The 25,578-nt window shown below is 42.6% G+C and overlaps 1 protein-coding gene, 1 long non-coding RNA gene and 1 pseudogene across 2 annotated transcripts in view; 1 reads left to right on the top strand and 2 right to left on the bottom strand.

Annotated features, from left to right (window-relative positions):
* LOC135707717 (uncharacterized) overlaps positions 1-25,578 on the bottom strand; it is a 335,458-nt gene that overhangs the window by 119,636 nt on the left and 190,244 nt on the right. The gene's annotated exons all lie outside the window — the stretch shown is intronic.
* LOC135707667 (protein-glucosylgalactosylhydroxylysine glucosidase-like) lies at positions 1,809-24,045 on the top strand. The gene is made up of 6 exons (XM_065229519.1): positions 1,809-2,407; positions 2,677-3,009; positions 10,254-10,647; positions 10,716-10,954; positions 11,077-11,164; positions 23,268-24,045. Exons 1-6 carry the CDS (start codon positions 1,972-1,974, stop codon positions 24,043-24,045), a joined length of 2,268 nt encoding a protein of 755 aa, XP_065085591.1. The 5' UTR covers positions 1,809-1,971.
* On the bottom strand, positions 6,353-8,296 carry LOC135707668 (uncharacterized; annotated as a pseudogene).

Genomic DNA, 25,578 nt, shown 5'->3' with positions numbered 1-25,578 from the left:
AAATCTAACAACACAAACAGGTAGATGAATGGTTCCTCTATCATTTGGTATAGTTTGTTCACGAGATTATTCTGTTATTCGCGAGAAATCAGCGATTGAAATGTTTGTTTACAAAAGCAATTACGCCCAAATCTCAAAGTTCTCCGGAATTTCACTATTAAAACCTTTAGCTTTCTGCTTTCAAGGCTTGATGTGTTGACATAAAAAATCGAAACTTGTACTATTCATTCAAATCGTTCCAAAAGCGAATGCAACTCCCCAACGGATTCCTTGGAAAGTACAGGCAATGATAGCAGCAATTGAATCTGCCTTTTCTTCAGCTGCTTGCTATTATTATAGCGCTTTAGCAGCATATCATATGCTACAGTGGTAGTTCGCCTTGGATATTTTTAAAGGGTCGATTAAGCTCCTCGGTTCTCCAGGCATCACTTTATATAGTGGAATTTCTCTACCTCAGGTAGGTCTGCCTTCCAATGTATTGGGGAGGTGAAAAGATCCCGAAAGCTGAGCCACTCATCAATGTCGCTATTGAAGCTCTGCAACTTGATCTGCGGTAAGCGCACATGATCAAGAGCACCTTGTACCGACGATTCATTTATCCGCATGTTTTGCTCTGATGGCTCCTTCATCTCCTTCACCTGGTCTACGAGAAAGGACTTGGCTTCGTAGTAACGGTTGTTGAATTCCCGCCTTTCCTTGTCACAACTCGCATCCCTTCTGAACTCGCTTAATCAGAACATTCTCCGCCTCCCGAAGTTCAGTAACGGATAGGAAAAATCCATTCGTCCGGTTAGTTGTTGGTTTGCGAAGTAAATCCATCAAACGTAGCCAATGTGCAGTGCGGCGGATCATGTCAGTGTAAGTGGAGAATTTTCCGATATATTCCTCATTGAAATCGGCGAACGATGGAGCTACATTTGACACAACTGTACGACGTTTTTATCCGCTCCTTCTCCGAAATTTGGCATAAGTTTCGGCCACTGTTCTGACCTTGCCACCAAAAACGATTGTTCAAGATCTCCTGAGGTGAAACTCCCCTATAAATTAGGTCTGCGGGTTTCTCGAGTCCTGGTACGTGCCTTTAATCACATTTTTCGGTGATAGTTTGTATCTTTGACACTCGATGGGCTACGTACGTTGTCCAAGTTGTAGGGGTTGCTTGAATCTTGCTTGCTTGAAGGACACATCTAGAGTCAGTCCAAAAAAAGGTTCTCATTGTGTCTTTGATAGATGATTGGACCTTTTCATAAAGCAGACTATCCTTTGGTATCAAGATCATTGTTTTGTATGACTATGAGATATTTTCTTCTACTTGGATGGTATAAGTTTGGCATATCAAGAACGTTGAATAACTATTTTCATGAAACATATAGTTAACTGTTCACTTAAAATTGTGATTGTGTAAATCCCTTATTTGTAAGACGAATTGACCACTTTGAGTGTTTCTCATTATTGGAAAACTGAAGAGAGATTTTTATTTCGTTTGGTTTTCCATACGCCATGTACTCTCGCTATTTTTCCCTCGATCAGTTAGTTTTGTAGTTGTTTATCGTGTTCAATTGTTATCGAAATAATAAGCTTATCTTGGCATTCATGTTGACAGTAGAATATCATCTGCAGACCAATTATCTGTTTGATTAAAAGCACAATTGATGAAACCCTATGCTCTACAGCTCAACATTAATTATTTTAAGGCACACCTAAAACAAGTTCATATTTGCATTCATATGTACATCATAACTCCATTAAGCACCAAAATAAAACATCATATTTTCCCACATTAATATCTTATGCAACAAAAACCCAATCCATCCCATCGCAGTTGAACCTTCCCCCGAACATTATAAAAAGGGATCAACCCCTAACCGGAAGTGCTGATTATGAATGTGCATTTTTAATCATGTAATATTCTGAACTGGATTAACGAAAGTGAAATTGCACCTGCACTCCACCAACGGTCAACGTTCTCACATGTATTTACCTACCTCTCTGACACGCATCATTCCCTTCCCTTTCTACCGAGTCCCTTTCAGATCACCGCCGTCCAGCACCGATGATGAAGGATTGCTTCCGACCCTGGCCAACGGACATCTCGGCTTTACGGTCTTTGGTGATGCGATCTACATGAACGGTTTGTACAACGGTCACCGAGGGCTGAGTCATAGGGCGAGAATAGCAAACATTGCCAACATTCGTCTCGGAGGAACAGGGCGGCCCTTCGAAAACGGCTTCTCCGGTGGGAACCAACCGCCGCCGCCATGGACGATGGACTTCGAGACGGGCACGTTTTGCGCCGATTATCGAGGACCTAATAATAGCTTCAGGGTAGTGCAGCTGATCTATCCCCATCAATTGTACAATCGTGCGATCGTCAATCAATTCACGATCGAACGGCTCGATGGCGAAGGTTGGTATTGAAATGGAATTCTATGGGGACTGCTATGAATATGACGGAGCTGTGATCGGGAATGGAATCAGATGTATAAATAATGAGACGACAAATCATGATGCTAGAAATGGTAATCACCGGTGTGGGATTACTTGTTTGATGAATTATTAGTTGCAAGCATATGTAGATGCATTTTATGGAATTGCAATTAGATCAACAGCCATAATTTCTAACTCAACTTTCGAAGCAATGAAAATGCCTTAATATTAACGATCTCAATCTCCCAGGTGATATCCACATCGGCATAATTCAGAGCATCACCTTTCCTGGCAGTGAAGACATCGCATTCAACCCGACCAACACCACCTTCATTAGCTCTGACGCGGAACGGACAGCAATGAACTTTGGCAATGAATATTCAGTTAAGGTGTACCAAACATGTGGAACCACGGTGGAACTGGAGGATCCCGACCATCAGCACCAGCAGCGACACGTCTGTGTCTTATGGAATCATGTTCCAGAAGAGCTCACACTGAAACGGTCCGAGCGCACGGTGTCGTACAAATTTATAATGACGGCTGATGAAAGTGCCAGCCTGGCCCGCCAAGAGCTGACTGATGGTAAGTGATATATACCGAGCAACATGGCAGGTCTTTTGGGACGGGTATAGGGATGCTCAAGGGAATCTCGAGATGGTCAATCTTTTCCGTGCCATACATCGAGATGTTTTGAAAGCCAACAATAAGCGAAGTCTGCGTGGATCTTCCGGTTCTTTCGGTATATGTGCAGCATGCCAAGCCCATCGTAGTCTGCTATGTTTTATGTTCAATATCCATTACGTTGAAACAATTCGTGATACATGGAACGCTGCCAGGTGAATCTAGTTTACCATCGAGTGTTATCTTTTGTCGTAGTTATTGTTGATTGCACGAATTTTTAGACTTCTGCGAGAAGATTTCAGTGACAGTTATGCTTGCGCGCTCACTAATACTAATTAATCCTTATGTCAGACAGTGCAGCAGCAAACCATCAAAACCAAAACAAAACAAAATAAAATTTCTCACGATCTGTCAAATCACAAGCCAACTAGGCTATCCAAGACAAGGAGAGGAGGTCTGGCAATGTGCAGCTTGTTGTTTTTTCCTTCGCTCGCATTCGAATGGAACAGTGAGTTTGACGTCACACTTGTTGCTAAATGGTAACAGTAGGGGAATGAAAGAGACTATAAAATTAGCATTGCCCGATCTTTCTCTTTGACATAGCTAGGCTACGTTTGTGTGAGTAAGAGATAGGTGTACGCTGGGTGTGCGAAAATATTAGACAACTGTGCAGAAAATTTCTGCACAGTGAATATGGTGCAAAATGCGCAATAAAAACTGCAATTTAACTGAGATCTCACCAAAAGTAAAGTTTACTTACTGAAATTCAGCGAATTTTTTTTTTCGAGCATGAATATTTGGATGGACTTTAGCAAAACTCATGGAATTTTGAGATGATTGGATATCATTATTTGGTATAATTCTATTCTAAATGGCATACCAAAATATTTTCCAGAAATATTTCAAGTGAATTATTAAGATAATTCTGCATTTTTATTTTAATATTAAGAGTACGAATAAAAATGTAGATAAAATTTCCACCAGAGAAGAGCGAATTCATTAAGTGTTCTGCCCAAGATTCCCAAATTTCTAGAGAATACTGGACAGAATTATACGATTGTTAAGGGGAATCCTGAATTTAAAAGTAATTCTGAAAGCATTTCGGAATCATTCTAAGGAAATCCTAGTGAAATTTGCAAAGATATTATGAGATAAGTTTCAAATAAGTAATTTAGTAATTTCAAACATCCAAAACATTTCAAGATTCCGGAGACAGAAGTTCAAGATCCAAAATTACCAAAAATTCTCTAAATTCTGAGACTTTGATTGAGAACAAATTTGAAGATCCTGATTTTAGAAAATTGAACAGTTATCATTAAAAATAATTATAATATCATATATCTGTAAAGACTCAATTGCGTTAGCTTTGCGGAGCCGTAATTCAATGTATAATAGCTATATTTCTTATGACTAAAGTTAGTAGAACGGGAACCGAATACTCACGGCCAGGGGTTGAAACAGTCGACGTTTTTTACTACACTCGCTTCGTTGTCGTGCGCGACAGTCTGTTTGTATTCGAACACTCATGCTCTACCGTCGTCTCTCTCACACAACACGAGCGGTAAAATAACATTCGAGCTAAAAGAAAATTATCAAAATAGCTATCATATGACATGTGTGATTTCGTTCTAATTCCTCAATGTGGTGTAAATCAGATCATTTCTGATCAGAAATATTATTACTAGGACATCATTGCTTGCTATTTTCAGAATTCACACAAGCACACCATCAGCAGCTCTTATTATGATAAAAACTAAAATACATACATTCGTGACGGTCTTCGGCGACAGTGTCGTATGACAGAGCCTGTCATATGACGTTTTAGTTTGGTACTGTACTATGAAAGCTTGTTTTGCAAGTGTCGGAGGCAAAGGCAGTCAATTATCACAGAAAATGTGTCGACTACCGTGACCGCTAACAAGACTGCTCACGGCTTTGTAACCAGTGGTGTGTCTGTTTGTCTGAAATTAGTGAGATTGTCGCGATTAGTGTTTCGTATTTTATGTATTACAATATGCCAAGGAAAGGTTTGAATACAAGCTACCAACACCACCCATCGCCCACAAAATCACCCACTGAACAGTACACAGCCACACCACTAAACGACAGGAAGATCCGCTACCTACCACCAGATGGCACGGTTTACTGGATTTGGAGGCCATTAGGAGGTGGCATAATGGGGCCATGATGAGGCGAAATAGGGCGGAAGGACGATGGCTCAGCGAGGAGGAGAGAGGATAGGTCAGCCGCCATCGTCGAGAATTTTTTGATTGGCGATACTCAACAGCGATACTTCGTAAAGCTAGTTCAAGCAAGTTCGAAAACCAGTAAAAAACCGTGAGGACGTGAAAAAAAAATTAAGAAGGAGAGTGAGGTGCAGAACCATCCAGGACCCCGTAGTTTACCGCTGGCAATTCATTCACGGTGTGGTCAGACCCCGTAGTGTCCGTCATTCGGCATACGGCGCGGTTAGACACGAAGCATCTTCCGATACGAAGGTATCCGGGAATACTAACCAACGGCCCATCGCCACGCCTGTGAAAAGTACCCAGAAGGAAGCTGAGGAAGGTGAAGGAGTGGTTGTGGAAGGACCAACAGCGGGCCCGCGCTGAAGAATTAGAAGAAACGTCAGGCGAAACGAGGTAGGAGATAGCTAATAAGAAAGTGGGACGAAAGTGGGACGAAAGAGGGAACAATAAAGGTGCCTATAGCTAAACAAGTGTTGTGTGTGTTAGATATTCGAGTGTTTCCTTGGCCGTGATATTCGAGCGCGCATGCCGACCCTGAGGTAGTGTAGAGGGGGGTCTCATTAGTGCTGGGCAGGGAGTACCCCAACTGTTACAGCTTACTCGAGGTTAAGGACAATAATTTTTTAACAGATTGGATGTGGACTTGGGATAAGGTACATGGGGGTGAATTGTCGCCGTTGCATTGGTGAATGAACGTGGAATTATTAAATTATGGAACTATAAATTTCATAAAAGTGTAATAGTAAGGAATGTTATATGCGTACATTCGATATCCAAGAAAAGGATAAACTTTCTAGAGTCTTTGAAAATCCGCCGATATTAGCTATGGGCACATCACCCACGGCGCAGCTATTTATTGTTCAACTTACCCGTGCAGCAGCTGAATCCAAAAATGACCTCTCACCAACTGACAGGAAATGTGTAAGAAAAGTCATGACCTACCAGTTATTATCCATCTCATATCTTCCCTCTCTTTTGGTATAAAAGTTATAAAAAGTATTTTTCGACAATAATTAATGATAATGAATAACTGAATCTTGATCCATCGCTTCCTGTTACCTCAATCCCAGGTCCCGCAGCATAGCCTTCACCTGGTGCTTGATGATCGGTATGCCATCCGCTGAGTGCAACTCGCGTCCTGTAATGATGAACAGTTCTTTGAACTGCTGCGCCCGGTGGGTCAACTTTCTGGCGTGCTGTATTAGGAAAATCTCTAAACACTGCAGCGCTTCCTCCGAGTGTAGATAGTGCAAATCCAACACTTCCACATTGTTCAGCGTCAGCTTGTGCACCTCCATGATGACATATCGATTTTGGTGTTCGATGAAGCCGGGCAACCTGGACATAGTACTTGGCGACCCCAGCCATGCCCCACTGAATGGCATTCCGTGCCTTCTCGTGGCATTCGTTTTTCAGTTCCTGATGGTCCTGGGACATATTGCGGCACTCTTCGGCCGTTTTCAGGTGAAGATTGATGTCGTCTTCGCTGGATGACGGTACCTGCTCGACCGTTGGAGGCGGCGACGTTGAGGACGAAGGAAGTGGTTTCTGTTTTTCGGCTTCTGCTCGCTTCATAAGGGCTTCCCGTTCTCGGGCGATTTGGTTTCTCAGCTCTTCCGGAATGGAATTGTTTAGGACGGTTATAGTGTCGAATTTGTGGGCATGTAGGATTTCTGCCAGGACTTTCTCGTCAATGATAGGATACATTTCGGCTAGCTTTTGACGAGTCATATGCGAGGTCAGATCTTGCGGAGCTTGCTTAGCCCAGCCGTTGATTTCGCTTCGGTACGCAGTTAGGGCGTACTCCATTTCCATAATGTAGTTCAGGTTGGGGGAATCCTCGATGGTCTTTTTGAACAAAACGGGATACTTTTCCTTCGCTTCCATTTGCTGTGCCAATCAAGCATCTTTTTTCATAAATTCTTGTTTTCCTCCTGCAGCTGTACATGGAATCCAAGAACGACAAATACAACTGTTCTGCCATTTCAGTAGCCATGAAAACCTTTGTTCGTTCATTGCTTATCCTTGAAAGTGGCGTGTAGCTGGCTTATGAGATTAATTCCCAACGTCACTTCCAGCACTTCGGGATCATTTTGCAAATCTTCTTTTCTTTTCGTTGTGTTCCGGGGTGATTTCGAGCTGACGGTAGACAGATCGATTTTGTAACCCCCTCCACCACCACCACTACCGGAGGGATCACCGGAAGGCACTTGCGATACCATTGTTTCATTGCAATCACATTCAAACGCGAGTAGGCCACCAACCGCACCGGCTTCCAAATTATCCGCTGTCTCGAATTCGTATGTCTTTTGCTCTTCTAGCAACAGATTTGCTGTCCAATCACCGTGCCCATTGCAGTTCTCGAACAAATCCCACAGATACTGGACTGGAATCTGGGGATAGAGGATGCAAATTTTCCGAGAAGCTAGTGTTTTCATTTTTGCATCCTCGTCTGTGGCTGACCAGAGCAATCCGTTTCTATTCCGATTTCTTCTTTTTGCTGGGCTTGACCGACGTCACACCTGTGAAAATCCGTCCTCACTTGTTTTCTCAGAACGGCCGTCCCGGTCGCGTTCAAATTTCCAATTTTCCTTGCAAGTGGGTGATTTGCCCTTTATTACCTATCGGTGGTCTCCAAGATTCCAGGTTCGTCTCCTGGCAAGATCGCCAGAAATGTGAAAATCCGCCGATATTAGCTATGGGCAAATCACCCACGGCGCTGAATCCAAAAATGATCTTTCACCAACTGACAGGAAATGTGTATGAAAAGTCATGGCCTACCTAGTTATTATCCGTCTCATAGAGTCGGTCATGTGATAAGGTTTCATATTAATAAAAATATGCAAAATGCGAGACTCTGAAACATTGGGCTTCTGGAGTTATTCCAGAACAGTGCTCATGGTGTTAAGCTAATCTGAAACCATGTTTGGCTCGATTCTCTCTAAAATCATAGGTTGGACTGTCTGTATTTTGATGCATTTCCTATGTGTACCACCCATTTCTAGCATAACATAACATAAACCAGGTTGCACAATGCCGTAGGTGATACGAGCTCCAAACTGTTGTTAAGAAGGAGACTCACCTTCATCCGTTGCTGTTAGATAGTAATGTGTGATTAATTACTACCTCTTAGATAAATGATGTGTCTCCCTCCAACAGACCAGAGCTGCCCTGGCCACGTCCTTGCATCTGGTGGGGAAAGGGGAGGAATGTTAGTCCGACACTTACTTAAGAGAGATGCAGAGAACTCTACGACCCCTCATAAGTGTCACGGGAAGGGTGGATTTTTGTTAGTAGAGAGGGTAAGCCATAGGATACGCCCAGCCGGCGTTGCTGGCAATCGTTATATCAAGCATTTAATAAATAGAAGCTGTAAGTAGTTTATCTATCCATTGTTGCTATAATGGGCAAACATATTATTCAAAACAGTCTTCAAATTTTGGAATTAAGAAACGTTATCAGCTCGATCCTGTTGCTCCTTTGCGCCTGAAAATGTTTGTTGATCCTAAACATATGTACAATTTATTCTGATCGATAGGAGGTTCTCATGTGTAAAAGGTTATTAATAGTATGTGGAATCGTAGATTAGAATGAAAATTCGCCCTTGGCCTAACTCCCATTGTCTGGCAGTGGCATTATGGATAAAATCTGCCTGCAATCATTTCTTATGAATGCTAGAAACTTGAACCCGGGAGTTAGAAGGGACAGGTCTACCGCAGCTACAGTAGCCCATTTCAAGAACGCAAGCATTCCGAAGCTATTTTTACACATGATATGCTCCGCTCCAATACATTATCGATGCAAATATACACCATTGATAATGTACAGAAACTTTCAATCAAGCAGTAGTGTTTTGAAATGATCGTCTTGAAATAGATGGATATTTCCTATCGAGGACAGAGGAACGAAAAGGTAAATAAACTTAGCTGAGCGTAACTAAGCGTAGGTTAGAACAGTCGGCACCACATGCAACGGATAAGAATTTGAAAATTTTTACTTAATGCACTTTTCAACATCACTTCTGTGCTTTCAAATTAACACTTTTTAAAAATGAAATTGTAAATTTATAACATTTTCACTAGAACGAAAAACACGTCATTTTCGCAGCGCGGTCTACTTCGATCTCCATGTGTACCACCCACTTCTAGTGCCTCTCAAATAGAGAGTTGAAATGGCCCAATTATCCTTAAAATTGCCAAATTAGTCTAAAAAAGCCAGCACATCCAGACAATTTAAATGAGAAACAGCTCTCAAGATATTAAATACAACGCTTGAAAAACCAAAATAGGTTATAAGCCGCAAAAAATTATAAAACGTCAAAATTTGCAAGATTTTTTAAGGGATTTGAAAACTGTACTGGTATTTGTTTGCAAAACTTCATTACTTATATAGATTCTCAGAAAATTCGTAGCATCCCTAGAACCATAGCGTCGCACGGTGCCATGGTCGCCCTATTCGTGCACGTTGCCGAGCTGATAAAATTATTTCACTTGAGTTTCAATTTTTTGCTCGCCTTTCTCTCTCTCTCTCTCTCTATCGCTCTGTCTCTCTCGTTATGCTTATTTCACGTCGAAATCAGACTAACAAAATAAATCCCATTCCTTTCGTCGGTCGACATGGAGTTCGTTCACGGTTCGGTTCTTCCTTTTATAATAACCCATAATTCCTTCGCCACACTCTGGCCGCCGCCATCCGTTCGGATATCGTGCCGCACCAGGCGCTTTAATCCGAGCTTTCCGAAGGAAGACCGTCGACCGAGCGCTATAAAAATCACAAACTTACAACCGCGGCACGGGTCATAAACAACAAAGGTCTAATGCGAATCATTTTTCAAATTCAATAGGAACGGGGGGAGTAGGAGGTATAACGGGCGAATGCTAATGGGAATTATGCTCCTTTCGTGCAATTGTAACACACAGGTTAATAATCTGCTACGAATGTGATTTTATTTCACAGCCATCCTCACCGAAGACAATGAGCTGCTGCGTCGCCACAGCAACGTTTGGCGAGGCTTCTGGAGCGATTTTGATATCAGAACCGAGGGCAATCCGAACCTTGAACGAATTATCCGGGCAAGCGTGTTCTATTTGATAAGTAACTTTCCGCTTGGGATGGCATCGTCGTCGGCTAGAGCTTATCTCTTCGGTGGATTGAGTCCAACGGGACTTGGTCGCGGTGGCTCCAATCTGGCTGATTACGAAGGACATTCGTTCTGGGATACGGAGCTCTGGATGTTCCCGGTGGTAAATCTAATCGAGAGCGAATTTGCCGAGATGATGGTTGATTATAGATACCGAAGGATGGAAGCTGCTCGGCGGAACGCCGAAGCAGGTGGCTATCGTGGAATAAAGTATGACATCAGATGACATCAAAACAACCACCGCAACTTAATTTCGAATCATTACGCACGCTCCGCAGATACCCCTGGGAAAGCGCTTCGTCGGGTGTCGAGGTGACTCAACCCTGCTGCCCGGAAGTGGCGCAATTTCAACACCACATTACCGCAGATATAAGTTTCGCTTTGCGGCAGTACTTTTCCGCCACGCAAGACCTCGTCTGGTTGCGCAACCAAGGATGCTCGATGGCTCAGGCAATTGCCGAATTTTGGGCCAGCCGAATCTCGCCCGATCCCGTTACAGGGCTGTTCGACATCAAGGGTCAGTATTAGTATGGTTCCCATGATGATGATGATGACGACTTTGTTGGGCATTGATGGCGTGCACATAAAACGCAAACAGTTAATCGACCGCCATACTCTTCTTTTCCGTTTCTTCCGCAGAGGTGATGGGACCGGATGAAGATCATGAAAATGTTACCAACAACGCATACACCAACGTGATCGCGGCTTATGCGCTGTATTTTGGCGAGTAAGTGGATTTTAGACAGGCTTGTTCCCCGACAGAGCCCTTTGACGGGAGCGGTGTTTGTTAAATTCCAACAACCACCGCCGGTTCCCATTTCGATGCATAGATAGATGATCTCCAATTCCAACGTGATTCCCATCAATGGTGCAGTGTGTGGTTTGCTTCTGAGCGACATGTTACCAAGGACGACGCTCCTTTGATCTTAATGATTTAGGTTACTGCATCATAATTGGTGGACCATTAAGTTTATCATTCCACATACCATGCTAGTGATTGGATCCCTCTCACGCCAAAGGATTATCACGCAGGTTACCGGTTTCGTCTGCGGTTGAACAAGCCCTGCATGGGAGTAGGCAAGGTGGGGGACATCGATCACTTAGCACAGCTGACGGCTGGTTTATATCAAATGTTGTGACATCCAGCGTTGGTAGAGGGATTGATAATTGGCAAAGGTAGGAAAAGCGGAAAGCGGATTGATTGATGTTGAAGAAATGGAATTGCAGACGGGTATGCGGGGGGCCAACGAGGCATTTCATGATTGGCATGGATTATCCTATTTGAATGTGTAATTCATAATTTGAAAACTCCTATCTTCATGATTGAACGTACTGAATTAAAGTTGAAAGCTTTTTGAACTCTTTCGGGTATGGTTGAAACGGTTTATGAAAAGACTTCTTCTATGTATTCCTATTCAAAATTGTCAATTTTTCAATCCTGATGAACGTCGATTTAGAGAATCGATCAATGTTACTTAACACCTAATGCATTGATTTCATGTTTTGTGATTATTTTAAAGGGCACATTGAAGTAGTTTTTGGCTTTATATTTTAAGCAACTTCTAAAAAATTGTTATTATGAGCAAGGGTGTAACCAGGGTTGAAAATAGAGGGGGCAAGTCTCGGAGTCTTGAAGAAAAATTCTTCAAATTTGTAAACATCGGAAACTGCTTTAAATCTGTAAGTGGCGAGCAGAGTACTTCCCCCAAAGACGTTCGAATTTGGATGGATTGAATTTGGAATCGAATCGGATTCGAATTTGGATGGAGATCCTTGCTAATTCTCGGTGACACTCGGTGGGGCCCTTCGACGATAGCGGCTGCGGTTGCTGTTCGTTCTGCTTCACGTCGGCTCCAGACACGGTCTGTGCCGAGTGTCCCCTCTCCTTTACTTTTGGCTGCTTAGCAGCGGTCCTTTGCTTTTAGCGGGATCTACTAAGAAAACAACAAATTAAAACATTGTAACATGTTTTGTTGCCTAGCGTGCGACCAAAATAAAAATAAATCATAACAGACAAGGCACACGCTCATGGTAAATAAGTTAAAAGTTTGGGTTATTAATTGTCACCCTAGACGAGGGTTACAAATCGCAGATCTCAAAAATTACCAGTGCCCTGAAGTTTCAAAAAATTGTTTGAATTCAGTATCTTTTCAAAATTTTAAAAAAGGCAAGAACCCTGCTAAGAGGTCTATATAATATAAATCAAATTTTTATTTTAAATAAGTTAAAAAAGTCCTGCATTTGGAACATTTATATGAATAATCCATATTCGAGACATTCATAAAGGGTGTCCACGATGAAATTGCCACACTATGAAATTGCTCTAACTTTTTAACCGTTGGGTAGAATTTAATGAAAATTTGGGTGGATTTAGTTCATAGTGCATTATTTACATCCTGCAAGTTTTAAAGTCCTGTGATCAAAACTCGCGGAAATGGAGTCGAAAAAACAGCTCGTGCGTGATAAAATCTTGCGCATTCATCACGAGAACAAGGATCTCTCGCATCGTTCCATCGCTAAAACGTTGGGAATTGCGAATTCCACGGTGTCGCGAGTGATTAAGCGGTTCGAGGAACGGTTGACCACCGATCGGAAGCCCAGAAGTGAAGGAAAAAGTATTCCGTACAACACCAAAAATCACAACCGCGTAGTTGAGGCCTTCAACCGAAATCCGAACGCCTCCGTTAGGGATGTGGCTAAGAAGCTGCACCTAAGCCGAAGTTTTGTCCAGAAGGCCAAAACTAAGGCTGGGCTTCGAACGTTCAAGGTACAAAAGGCCCCTAATCGCGACGAGAAGCAGAACAAGTCCGCCAAAACCCGTGCCAGGAAGTTGTACCTCAACATGCTGACGAAAGTTGAATGCTGCATCATGGACGACGAAACATATGTGAAGGCCGACTTCAAACAGATCCCCGGCAACCTGTTTTTCACGGCCAAGGATAAGTTCAGCGTTCCGGAGCATGTCCGCACTCAGAAGATGTCCAAATTTGCGAAGAAATTCCTGGTTTGGCAAGCCATCTGCACGTGCGGGAAGCGGAGTGCACCTTTCGTGACCCAGGACACGATGAACGGACAGGTGTACATAAAAGAGTGCCTCCAGAAGCGTCTGCTTCCTCTCCTGAAGGCCCACAACGTCCCAACAATCTTCTGGCCGGATTTGGCCTCATGCCACTACTCCAAGGACGTGCTGAAGTGGTATGCGGACAATAAGGTCAATTTCGTGCCGAAAATGTTCAACCCTCCCAACACTCCGGAGCTCCGCCCCATCGAAAAGTACTGGGCGATTATGAAGCAGCACCTTCTTAAACGACCTAAGGTAGTGAAGACAGTCGAGGAACTGAAGAAAGTATGGGTTTACATGCAAAAAACGGTTGATTCACAGGTTGTGCAGAATCTTATGGCCGGGGTTAAGGCCAAGGTGCGGACATTTGCGTATGGACTGTAAATAAAATACGAGTAAAATGGTAAAATGAAGTTTAATAGTTATTTCTCAATCCCTGAAAATTTGATGGCAATCGGATGAAAACTCGAATTTTGCGAATCAATTTTGTGTGTGGCAATTTCATCGTGGACACCCTTTATAAGACCTAACAATTTTTTTAACTAAAAACTAATCTAGATTCACAAAATCTTATTTTTTTCAAATCAGATTTATCTCAGAACCTTTCACAGGATTTCTTTGGAATTTGTTTAAGAATTTCTTTTAAAAAAAATAGAAGTCCATCTTCGGTAATACCCATATAATTTTGATAAAAATTATCTATAGAAAACACCCTCAAATTTGCTCGGCAATAAACATCGAATTCTTTTGGAATTTTCCACAACATTATCATAGTATTTCTACAAAACTTCGATGGAATTATTCCGTAAATAACCTTTGAAATCTGCTCATGAATTCCTCAAACTATGCTTCAGAATTCTCATGGAATTCTCCCTTTAGTTTCCATAAAATTCTCAAAAGGAATTGCATTGGAATACTCCATGGTTTTCCATTCAGGCTCTCCTAAGAATTCCCTCGGAAATCTTCTCAGAGTTCCTTCGGAATGCACCATAAATTAAATTTCTATTTATCCTCAGAACTGCCATCGAATTCTCCTCATAATGTTCCTGAAATAATGGTGAAAACTCATTTGGAATTATCTACAGAATTCTTATAATATTCTCCTTAAAATGTAAATTTACTCTCCTCACTATTCCTTGCCAATATTCCAAAGCATTAATAAAGTTTTATCCGCCTCTCTGTTGTCATGCTTCGATATCCCGTTGAATTTCTTCTCAGAATTCAAATGGAATTATCCTCATTTACTTAGCAATTATGCTCAAATAACCTTTTGAGTTTTCTTTTTACTCTAGAACTCTACTTAAAAATAAATTAAAGCTTTCCTCATTTGAATTCTTCTCAGATCTACCTAGGAATTCTTAACAAAACTTTTCCTGAGTATTTTCCTGGAATCAAAAGGTCCTCAGATTTACTTTGGAAGCATTCCATAGATTTCGCTTCAAGATCTCCTCAAAGTGGAATTTCGTTCAGAACTTTCAGAATACTCCTTAGAATTTCCTTTAAGTTCGCTTCAAAACTCTTCTGAAACTCTCAAGATGAAATTCCAGAATCACGAGTCAAGCCCTTTCCTTAGCTTACCAATCAGGCTAAGGCCTTGTTGTACTCTGCTGTCCGAAGAAGTCGTCGCCACTCTACTCGATCCATGGCCACACTTCGCCAGCCTCGTAGTCTGCGAAGGGTCCGCCGGTCGCCTTCTACTTGGTCGATCCATCTTGTTCCTGTTGGGTCGCTTTGTAGAAGCATTTTCACTGGGTCGTCGTGCGGCATTCTTACGACGTGCCCAGCCCACCGTAGTCGCCCATTTTTTGCAATGTGGACGATGGATGGTTCTCCCAGCAGCTGGTGTAATTCGTGGTAAACTCGCCTCCTCCACGTTCCGTCATCCATCTGCACTCTACCGTAGATGGTACGTAACACCTTCCGTTTGGTCCTCCACGAGCATAGTCCGGGTCTCGTGGCCGTATAGGACCACCGGTCTAATCAGCGTCTTGCAGACAGTCAACTTCGTGCGGCGGCGAATTTTATTCGACCGGAGCGTCCTCCGGAGTCCAAAGTAGGCACGATTCCCTGCCATAATGCGTCTGTGAATTTCTCTGCTGGTGTCATTTTTGGCGGTCACCCAAATACACGAACTCATCGACCACCTCGATTTCGTCACCGTCAATCTGAACTCCGGGATGGAGGCTAACATTGTCTTCCCTAGAACCTCTTCCTTTCATGTATTTTGTCTTTGATGCGTTGATGGCAAGTGCAAGCCGCCTAGCTTCAGCCTTCAGTGTGATGTACGTTTCCGCCATCGTCTCAAAGTTTTGTGCTGTTTCGCCGATGTCATCAGCAAAGCCAAGAAGCTGGATGGACTTCCTGAAGATCGTACCGCTCGTGTCTATCCCTGCTCTTCTGATCACACCTTCTAACGCGATGTTGAATAGCAGACACGAAAGTCCATCACCTTGCCGTAACCCCCTTCGAGATTCAAAGGGACTCGAGAGTATCAAGCCCGTGAACCCTGAAAATTTTCTTAGATCCCTTATTTGTATGTTTTCAAATGTGGGATCTTCGTTCCAGAATCTTAAAAATTTCTTCCGGGCATAAATTTCATGGAAGAGAAAGAAATTTATACTTATTAGGTGTAAGTAGGAATTTCTTTCTTTTCGATGAAATTTTTGCCCGGAATTCAGCTGCAGGAATTGAATTTGTTTTCCAGCCCTATGAAAGTTTATGTTTTCAGAATCTGAGTAATCTTATTCAGGATTTTGAAGTATGCATTAAATCTCACATGATGTTTCACGACTCTATGATGTTTCACGAAGCCTGAACGGGACAAGGATGAACCCAAGGATGCCTGTGAAAGACGCGACTGGACAGTTGCTGACCGACCCCACTGACCAGTTGAAACATTGGTTTGAGCACCTTGAACAACTTCTCGAAGTTTCAACGGTCAACCAACCATCAACATCTCGGCATGATCCGCCAAGGGTGAGGCGCGTTACTCGCGTCAACACTGAGGCTCCATCATTGCAGGAGATAGAAGCAGCCATCCGAAGTATGAAGTCCAACAAAGCTCCGGGGTCGATCGTATATCAGTAGAGATGCTCAAAGCTGACCCCATGCTATCCTCACAAATGTTGCATCAGCTATTCGTCAATATCTGGGACACCGCGACTTTTCGGCCGACTGGATGCAGGGCGTCTTGGTAAAAGTCCCCAAGAAGGGGGATCCAACTGTATGCGACAACTGGCGAGGCATCATGTTAATGTGTATTGTTCCCAAAGTTCTGTGTAAAGTTATCCTCAATCGGATACAGGAGAAGATCGACGCAACTCTCCGATGACAGCAGGCAGAATTACGTGCTGGAAGATCCTATGTGGACCATATTGTCACGCTCCGCATCATCTTGGAGCAGGTCAATGAGTTCCAAGAGTCCCTGTACTTGGTATTCATTGACTACGAAAAAGCTTTCGACCGACTAAACCACGAAAACTTGTGAAGCGCAGTACGAGGCTTTCTCATGCAGAGTGTTAAACAACGGAGCTTTGTCTGACCCGATTCGGGTAATCGCCGGTGTGAGGCAAGGATGTATATTATCACCGCTACTGTTCCTCAACGTAATCGACGAGATCATGGTTGGATGCTGGATGATCTGCATGTTTCTAGTTCCCAGAACTTGATAAGCTGATCCTGAATTTCAGCTGTAGAGCAGACATGAGTTAGCGATACTAACCTTCCTTCTGAATTGTCTGGTACTCGTCCGGAAACTATCCATCCAAACACCATATTTTGCGTATTTCGCTCGTTACAAAGAAGATCCATATAGTATTCCGCTCCTATGATTAAGTCAATTGGACCTGGTCGTAGAAATGTGGATAAGGAAGGAACATTGATTGAGGAAGATTCCATTTTGATGGATCGATGGCAGCAGTGGGTAAGGATACAGTCAGCTTCGACAATACATGAAATTGCATCTCTTCCACATACTGCAAGGCATGGTTGGACCGAGGACCTACTAGAGCTGTAACTATTTTGGTAGACATCGATTGGGAGGGTCCAATGCCTTGGACCGACAGATATGATGGACTTTCTCGGAACTTTAACTTGTTCGAGAAGCCCTTGGTCATCAAACAATGCTGAGAACATGAGTCCAATAATGCTCGAGCCAGCATCGAATTCCCAAATCGATCCTGGATTTTGATAAGTGCTGTTGATAGGAGTATGTTTTGTGTAGGAGTGATGGGAAGTGCAACGAGGTTTTGGCTAGTGTTTGCTTGTTCTGTGGCTGATTGTGTGTGCGAGTTAGCAGAGGTAGCAGTGTTGGGAATTTGTGGCTGTTGGTTCGGTTGTGCTGATCTGACTTGTGATTGTTGCTGCTGTCGGGATTGCATCGAAGGTATTGACTATGAGTTGGGAACGGAGGATCGTGTTGCTCCACTATGCAACATGGAATGATGCTTTTGGTGGCAATGGCGACATACTCCTCGCTCGCAGGTCCTCACGTAATGCCTAGGATTGAGGCAATTCCGGCACCGCTTTCCTTTCATGGCGGCTTCATTCCTCTAAGCAACCTTCATCCGCATAAACTTCGCACAATGAAATGCAGAATGCCATGTCTCATTGCAGAAGTGACATTTTCCAAATGATTTGACGGTAGCGTGGCAGACTGCTGGCTTCGATGATCGTTGATCTTCGCGATTGGCTTTCGTTGGAGCTACTGACTGGAGCACGGAACAATGATGATGAGTCTCCCAAATTCTCAAGGTAGCAGCATCCAGGCGACTGCATACCATGTGCGCCAATATTGTACTCCAATCCGCTGTGTTTTCGCCAATTTTCTCCAACATTTGAAGATTCTTCTCAAATTCACTAATGAGGTGATTGAGTCCACTCCTTCCTCAGTCATTCCACAGCGAAAAGTGCGTCGAGGTGGGTCTTCACTATTAGCTTTTTGTTCTCGTAGCGGATTAGCAAAGCATCCCATGCTACACTGTAATTAGCGGCAGAAAGCTCCACTGAACTTATCTCCTGCAGTGCATAACCAGACAAAGATGATCACAGATAGTTAAATTTATCCATCTCCATCAGCTGGGTGTTGGAATCGATGAGGCTACGAAAACTATCACGGAAGGGGACCCATTCTCGAATGTTCCCGCTGAACGTCGGAAGCCTGATCTCCGAGAGTTTGACTTTCGGGAAGCCACTTGCTGATGAGCTATTTGTTGTCAAATCTCGAGATGCAGATTTTTTATCGATCTTTTCGAGAAGATCCGCTTTTATGTCACAGTAGCGATCTTCGAAATCGCTGAGAGCCTTTCGATCTGGTCATCGTTCGTCTTTACCTCTGAATCCTCGCTTGGGTTGATCTTACTCCGGACCTCGAAATACTCCTTGTAAACCACTTCTAGAACTTGAAGGCGAACTACAGCTTTCCTTTCATCTTTCAATAGATCATAGTTCTCGACAAATCGCTCGATTCCCTCCAAGGAGTTCAACAGCTGCCGTTCACGCTTCGTCAATGCACGCATATCAGCTACCATTTTGGCGTACATCAATTACTTTTCACTTCACAGCAAAATCCACACTTTCACTGTCACTGTGACCAGCATCGATCCTATTCGATTCTGTTCGAATTTAAATACTGCATCACCAATGCACTAACACTCCCGATCAACTCGACGTTCCACTAATTCGGTCTCGCGAAGCAAAAATTTAATTTCTTGCAACCCAACAGGTGACAGCAGCAAGGAGACACAATTTCTGAGACCAACATTCAAAGATGGACACAAGGAATGCTACTTGCCAATGAAAAGAAATACTCGCATGGAATTTACATAATTTATTTGCTTTAGCCAATTATAATTTTAAGCCACATGCACTAGGCCAATGTTTGATGCACTTGAAAATACTTCCCAACTCAATACGGCATCCAGCTTCCTAATCCTGCCAAATGTCTTCCGAACTCGTGCTTTTTCCAGCTGCTTCACGATGGCTCCGTAGCGGTCTCGCGATGGCGCCGCGAGTAGAATGTCGCACGACCAAAATGGCACCGCGAACAATTCCGCGGCAGGAACAAAGCACACAATTGTTCTTCAGACGCGCATTTCCTACACGTTTTTTGGCAGTTTCTTCTAACAAAATTTAACTTTCTACTGTCCACAACAGCTTAAGTTCACAGTCACCGTAAGGAGAACGGTGCAATTCACCAATTTGCGACAATTGAATCACTTCAACGGTTTTTATTCGCAACACTTTTTGTCCGTGGTCTGTGTCCGAAAGGGGATCCGACAGATCTGGCTCGAAGGACCAAATGTTCGCGCGTTAAACCGACTTTTCGGACACAACACTTAAATTCGTTTTACAAAACAAAATACACTTTATTTAACGCGAACAATTAACTGATAATAAGTTTATTAAAAGGGAACGAAAACGAAGTATTTACTCCGCGACGGTTTTTTATACTCTAAATGATCTACTGCTCTATGTACTACACAGCTGACCGGTGATCGAGGGAGATCAGACACTGGTAGTGTGAGTATACTACCACTTCGACTTGGTGAGAGAAGTAGAGAGAAAATGTTCCATTACTAGGGATGCACATGCATCGATATTTCTCTACTTGTCTCGCTCGAACAGAGCCGTTGACCGTGTACCGAACCGTGGGTTGCTGTGGCAGCCTATTACCATGGAGCATCTCAACGACTTCGATTTGGCTGATGATGTTGCGTTATTAGCACAACGGCGCTCTGACATGCAGAGTAAGCTCGACGACCTTGTGGAACGCTCATCTGAAGCAGGTCTAACCATCAACGTCAACAAGACCAAATCGTTGGATGTCAACACGGAATACCGTTCCAATTTCACGATAGCTGGGCAGGCAGTGGAGAAAGTCGAAAGCTTCCAATATCTTGGCAGCCAGATAGCGTCGGACGGCGGCACCAAGAGCGACATAGGTGCACGGATTAAGAAGGCGAGGGCTGCTTTTGCCATTTTGCGAAATGTAGGGAGAGCGAATCAGATCAGTCGACGCACCAAAATCCGAATTTTTAACTCTAACGTGAAGTCTGTGCTGTTATACGCCAGTGAAACATGGTGTGTATCAGCGGAGAACACTCAGAAGCTGCAGGTGTTTATCAACCGATGCCTGCGGTACATAATTCGTGCCTGGTGGCCCCACAATTGGATCTCAAATTTCGAGCTTCATCGTTTGTGCCATCAGAAGCCGCTAGAGACAGACATTCGTGAACAGAAGTGGAGGTGGGTCGGCTAAACACTACGACGGAGCGGAAACGAAATCTGCAAGCAAGCACTGGACTGGAATCCAGCCGAACATCGCAGTAGAGGCAGACCCAGAGGCTTTTGATAGCATTTGAACTTTTGTACACTTGCAAATCTTCAACATAATACTTGATCAATCTAGTTCTTGAAAAATATCCAGAGGACTTTATGGATATCTTATTGAAAATCCATGAATATCAACGAAGATCTCTAAAATTTTCCTGGTTTCGTAGTACGTTCGTGGTTCGAGTCCAGTCAGAAACGTTTTTTTTTTTCTTCGACATTATTCATTTCACTCACTAATACATTCTACATATTCCTTTCTTTATTTTCTCGTATTGGTTCGTAACTCCGTACATCTCATTCTCCATTCTTGCGGTCTCCACTAACATCCTGCGATGATGAATCCCTCATAATTGTAAGCAAATCTTACATCCTTTGGTTGGGTGGCGTGTAAGAATTAATTTCCACATTCACATTTTATGTGATCAATTTGCCCCCGAATTACGGTATTCAATTTAGAGTTGCGTTTATTCTCTTTGTTTCAATGTTAAATACAAACAATATAATTCAGTAAAAATATATGACAACATCGATGAAGCATTGATGCCTACTTTTAGCTTCAATGAGACGTCAATGCTTCTAATTCAATTTTCTTAAGAACATTACTTTCGATGTTCAGCAAACAAAATGAACTCAGCCATTCATCAGTTATCGATGTCCTCAATGACCTTCATTTGAAATTATTCGAAGCTAATTTGCGGAAAGATCATTTACGACAACTCCAACAATTGATCACCAACAAGCTCAGAATTTTGGCAGACCAACGTATAAAATTAAATCAAAAGTTCTGAGGTAAACTATATGATTGAACATAAAATAAAAATTATTTTCTTTAGCTGAAAAAAAAAGATAAATATTTGCTACCAGATGCTGATGTCGGTTTGTCTAAATGAGTCCTTATCCGCGAGAAATCGACATTTAGGCTGTGAACCATTTGCCGAGTTAAATTTAACTCGTGGTTAAAAGTGACATTTCGAAAGTTATTTTCTATGTTCGAAAATCCCCGTGCTGTCGATCGACCGGTTTTCGAGCCACGGTTGTCAAAATTTAACTTCTTGTCTGTCAGAAATAACCATGCTCGGATAGCAGGGTTAATCGATAACTTTTCATCTGTCAAATTTTAACCAAAAGTTAAAATAATCCACCAAATGGTTCAGAGCCTTAGAGTCATTGTTTTCAACCGGCACATAAGCCCTTTTCACATGTTGCTATGGAATTATGCAAATCGGCGAAGGTCAAGTCTAAAATTAATCATTTTCGCTATTTGTCCTGGAACTGTACAAAAGGATAATTTTCTGAAAGTATGGTATCATTCATTAGATTATGAAAAATAGCAAATGCAAAACTCAGAAAACAATGCAATGAGATAGCAAAAAAATCCAACCTCCAATCCAAGACAAAAAATGCAACCAGAAAACAACACAAAAGACGGAAAACAAAGAACGCAATTCAAGCACATCGAATCAATTCACGAACCAACGAGAATCGCAAACACATTTCCCACCGAATGCAACAATCTTAAAAACGGAACGATCATCGAGCGGTAAAACCAACATCCATCTGTCCAAGCCCACCGAACCTGTCGCACGCAAACCCTTTCATTAGGCAGCATTCCCGAAACCGTTACCAATCCGATTACGACCTGATCTCGTCGACTCGATCGGCTCAACCATGCACATAGGAGCGGAAGAATCTGCTCTCGTGAACAAAGCAAATAAATCATAAAACGTCCCATTTCTTAATCCATTCCTCGAGACCTGGATGGTGGTCGTGTGTACTACACAATTATCATCTGCGATTGACTGCCAGCAACCGTCAAAATGCTCCTCCGCTAGGGTCTATAATTCACGGTCTCGTTTTGATCGTCCATGGTATCATCACTGGATCCGGCACACAGCGACCGACCTTCTTCGGTGATTGATTTTACATGGGAAAATAATTTTCCCAACCCATAACCATCCCTGACGACCGGCTGTCGTGAACGAATCGTTTTGAAACCGTTTTCATTATGTCATTATTGTTTGTTCGGGGCCTTGATCCAGACTGCGGAGCTGATCTGATTTTGAACTAGGCAGAAGCTTTATTCATAGCATCCTTCATTCCCCTATCACCGGACAATGATGCCAATTGCGAACCTATCATCACGATGAAAATATGTAAACAATCAATAAATCAGTTGGCATCACTTCCGGTGGGAATCTAGCAGAAGTTCTATCACGCGGTGTGGTCAGCGCACGGCAGTCATGCATCATTATCATCATCGTTCTCATGTCGCTCGGTTGCAGGCACCTCAGCATCATCCGTACGATGCTATGATGGGAACTACACGCCCTTCCTCGTCCTTTGCCATCCCCTTTCATCACGTTCCCGCGTGTGGCTCTAAATATTGTGATCATATTAAGATTTCCGATGAGACCCTTCACTAATCCCATCATTACAGCCTGACGAAATGCCTCTGCAGCAAAGGCGGCGACGACGACAACGGTGCCGATAGTGGTAATAAAACAAATCCGATGAACCTGGACAAAGACGTGGCGCCGCCCATCTCCACCAGCGGAAACTGGAGTGCACTGGCGAGACAGGTAAAGTTGCTTTATGACACCGAAAATGACTATCATCCCCAGTTCGAGGGCTACCAATTGGGGACAGTCATTAAACAGGCGGACACCGTGCTGCTGGGCTATCCTCTGCAGTACCCCGGAATGGATGCCGATACTCGGGGTAACGATTTGCGGTTTTACGAATCAGTCACCAGACGATCCGGGCCGGCAATGACCTGGGCCATGCATGCCATTAACTATTTGGATTTGGGCAAAACGGTGAAAGGTTTGGAGAATTTCGAAAGAAGCTACAAAGGCTACGTGCGGGAACCGTTCTGCGTGTGGAATGAAGTGGAACGAGGGCTTGACAATGGAGCTACCAATTTCATCACCGGTGCCGGGGGGTTTCTGCAAGCTGTGATAAATGGTTTTGGAGGTGTTAGACTATTCCTGGATCGGATGGAGATAGGAAATTCGCAGTTACCTCCTGAAACGACGCAGCTCGAAGTCAAAGGATTGCAGTACTTGGGCGCGAAATTTACGCTGTCGGTTTCAAGCGATATGACCTCCGTAAAATTCACGAGACTTACACGGGATTTGAGTGTATGCATTGGTAGTTTGCCGTGTGGGTCAGTGATATTGAATCAAATATGTAAGTATGTCCTGTTTAAGGGGTGAGATGGTGATTTTTTAATGTGTAGTGATTATTCACTAGAGTGGCCCCAAATTTCACTTTCTCAGGAAACCTGGGGGCTTACCCTCCAAATGATAGCTAAGGGCACTAATGTTTGTACGACGGAAACTCTGGGAAATGTTGTTTTGTGGTAGTCTCTATGAGATTTTTGAAAAAAAAGGTCAATTTTGCATAGGTAATATGAAAACAAATTTCTAATTCTTTAAAATTTAGTGAAACCTAACCCTTTTATATTTTTTACTGAATTCTTAAGGGTCCTAAAGATTGTACTCGAAAAAAAATTTAAGGGTTGTGTCCTAGACACGACCGCAGTATTAGGTAGAATTACTCAAAATTGAATTTTTGATTATTATACTTTATCTTATTTTTTTAAAGTATTTCAATGTTTCGGTTATGGTTCAAAACTCGCGACAATTCATGATAGCATAATCAGACCACGGTTCATATTACGCATGAGATAATGTATTTAAATTTAATTTAATGGTTAAGAATTGACAGAATTTCCTCTAACTACCTTGCGCTGATCAATGTTGAGTTATTTTGCTGTGATCAATGTACACTAAATTTTACATCGACATCGACTACAATAGGAACTGACACTATTTCGTCACACATTTTTTGGTTGATTTGCACCTCAGTATAGTACACAAAAACGCCATGCATGTTGTGGGATAAAATAATTGCCAAAAAATGCATTTTTTTTTTTTCAGTAGCTCTATCAATAGTTTTAAGTTAGGTTTCTGAAGCAGAGAAGAAAGTGAAGATTGCATTTTATGATAACGCAACAGGCAGTTGTTTTGCCTGTCAGAAGACGGTACTTTAAATATTGAACAAAATGTTGGTTAATATGTCAACGAAGTAGGGGAGGAAGGGGTATAACGATCATACCGTAGGCACTTCTTTGATCTCCAATTTGGAGGACAACCCTAATATTAAATTACCATGCATCATCATTATGTACTTTACAGCGTGTTCGTAGAATGATTGCAAAATAGAATACTGTGACTTTTCTCAAATTAAACGTTTTGGTTTCCAATAAGTAGGTGCTTAGTACAACATTAATTGAAAATTAGGGGATTCAGCTATTGAATTTCAAAGTCAGAGCAAAAGCTTGTATACAGGTTATCCACCTGTTTAATGTTTTGATAGTACACATCATAGTTAAGGTACACCGGTGCAAGTTGAAACAGTACGTGTATCTCTTAATGGAAGTGAATATTCACTGTAATTATTTTTGAGAGGCATTGTGTACTACCGCAAACTATATTAGAAATAATCTCAGTGATTATTCACTTCCGCTAAAAGCTACATCTACCGTTTCAACTTTCCCACGCGTTTCTAGTTGCCCCGGTGTAGGGTAATGGATTTTGGCTGGACAAATTCATGTCATTTTTGCACTGCGTCCAAATGTATGCCGTGTTTTTTTCTATGAATATTACATATGGACATGAAAAATGTGTGTTCGGTGAAAAAGTCTAACTTTCTAGTTTCAAATAATACTAAAAAATGAACAATGT

The sequence above is a fragment of the Ochlerotatus camptorhynchus genome, unplaced genomic scaffold, assembly GCF_037179485.1.
Source record: "Ochlerotatus camptorhynchus isolate MF236.1 unplaced genomic scaffold, CSIRO-AGI_Acam_v1.1 ptg000316l, whole genome shotgun sequence".
NCBI lineage: Eukaryota > Metazoa > Arthropoda > Insecta > Diptera > Culicidae > Ochlerotatus > Ochlerotatus camptorhynchus.
The sequence above is the reverse complement of the archived record's forward strand: the minus strand, read 5'-3'. Positions and strand labels throughout refer to the sequence as shown.

Bases quoted from the DNA above. Each gene is read 5' to 3' on its own strand.
- LOC135707667 (XM_065229519.1), top strand. From the start codon at position 1,972: ATGTATTTACCTACCTCTCTGACACGCATCATTCCCTTCCCTTTCTAC. The intron at 2,408-2,676 runs GTTGGTATTGAA...TCAATCTCCCAG, and splicing joins CGAACGGCTCGATGGCGAAG to GTGATATCCACATCGGCATA. The intron at 10,955-11,076 runs GTCAGTATTAGT...TTTCTTCCGCAG, and splicing joins AGGGCTGTTCGACATCAAGG to AGGTGATGGGACCGGATGAA.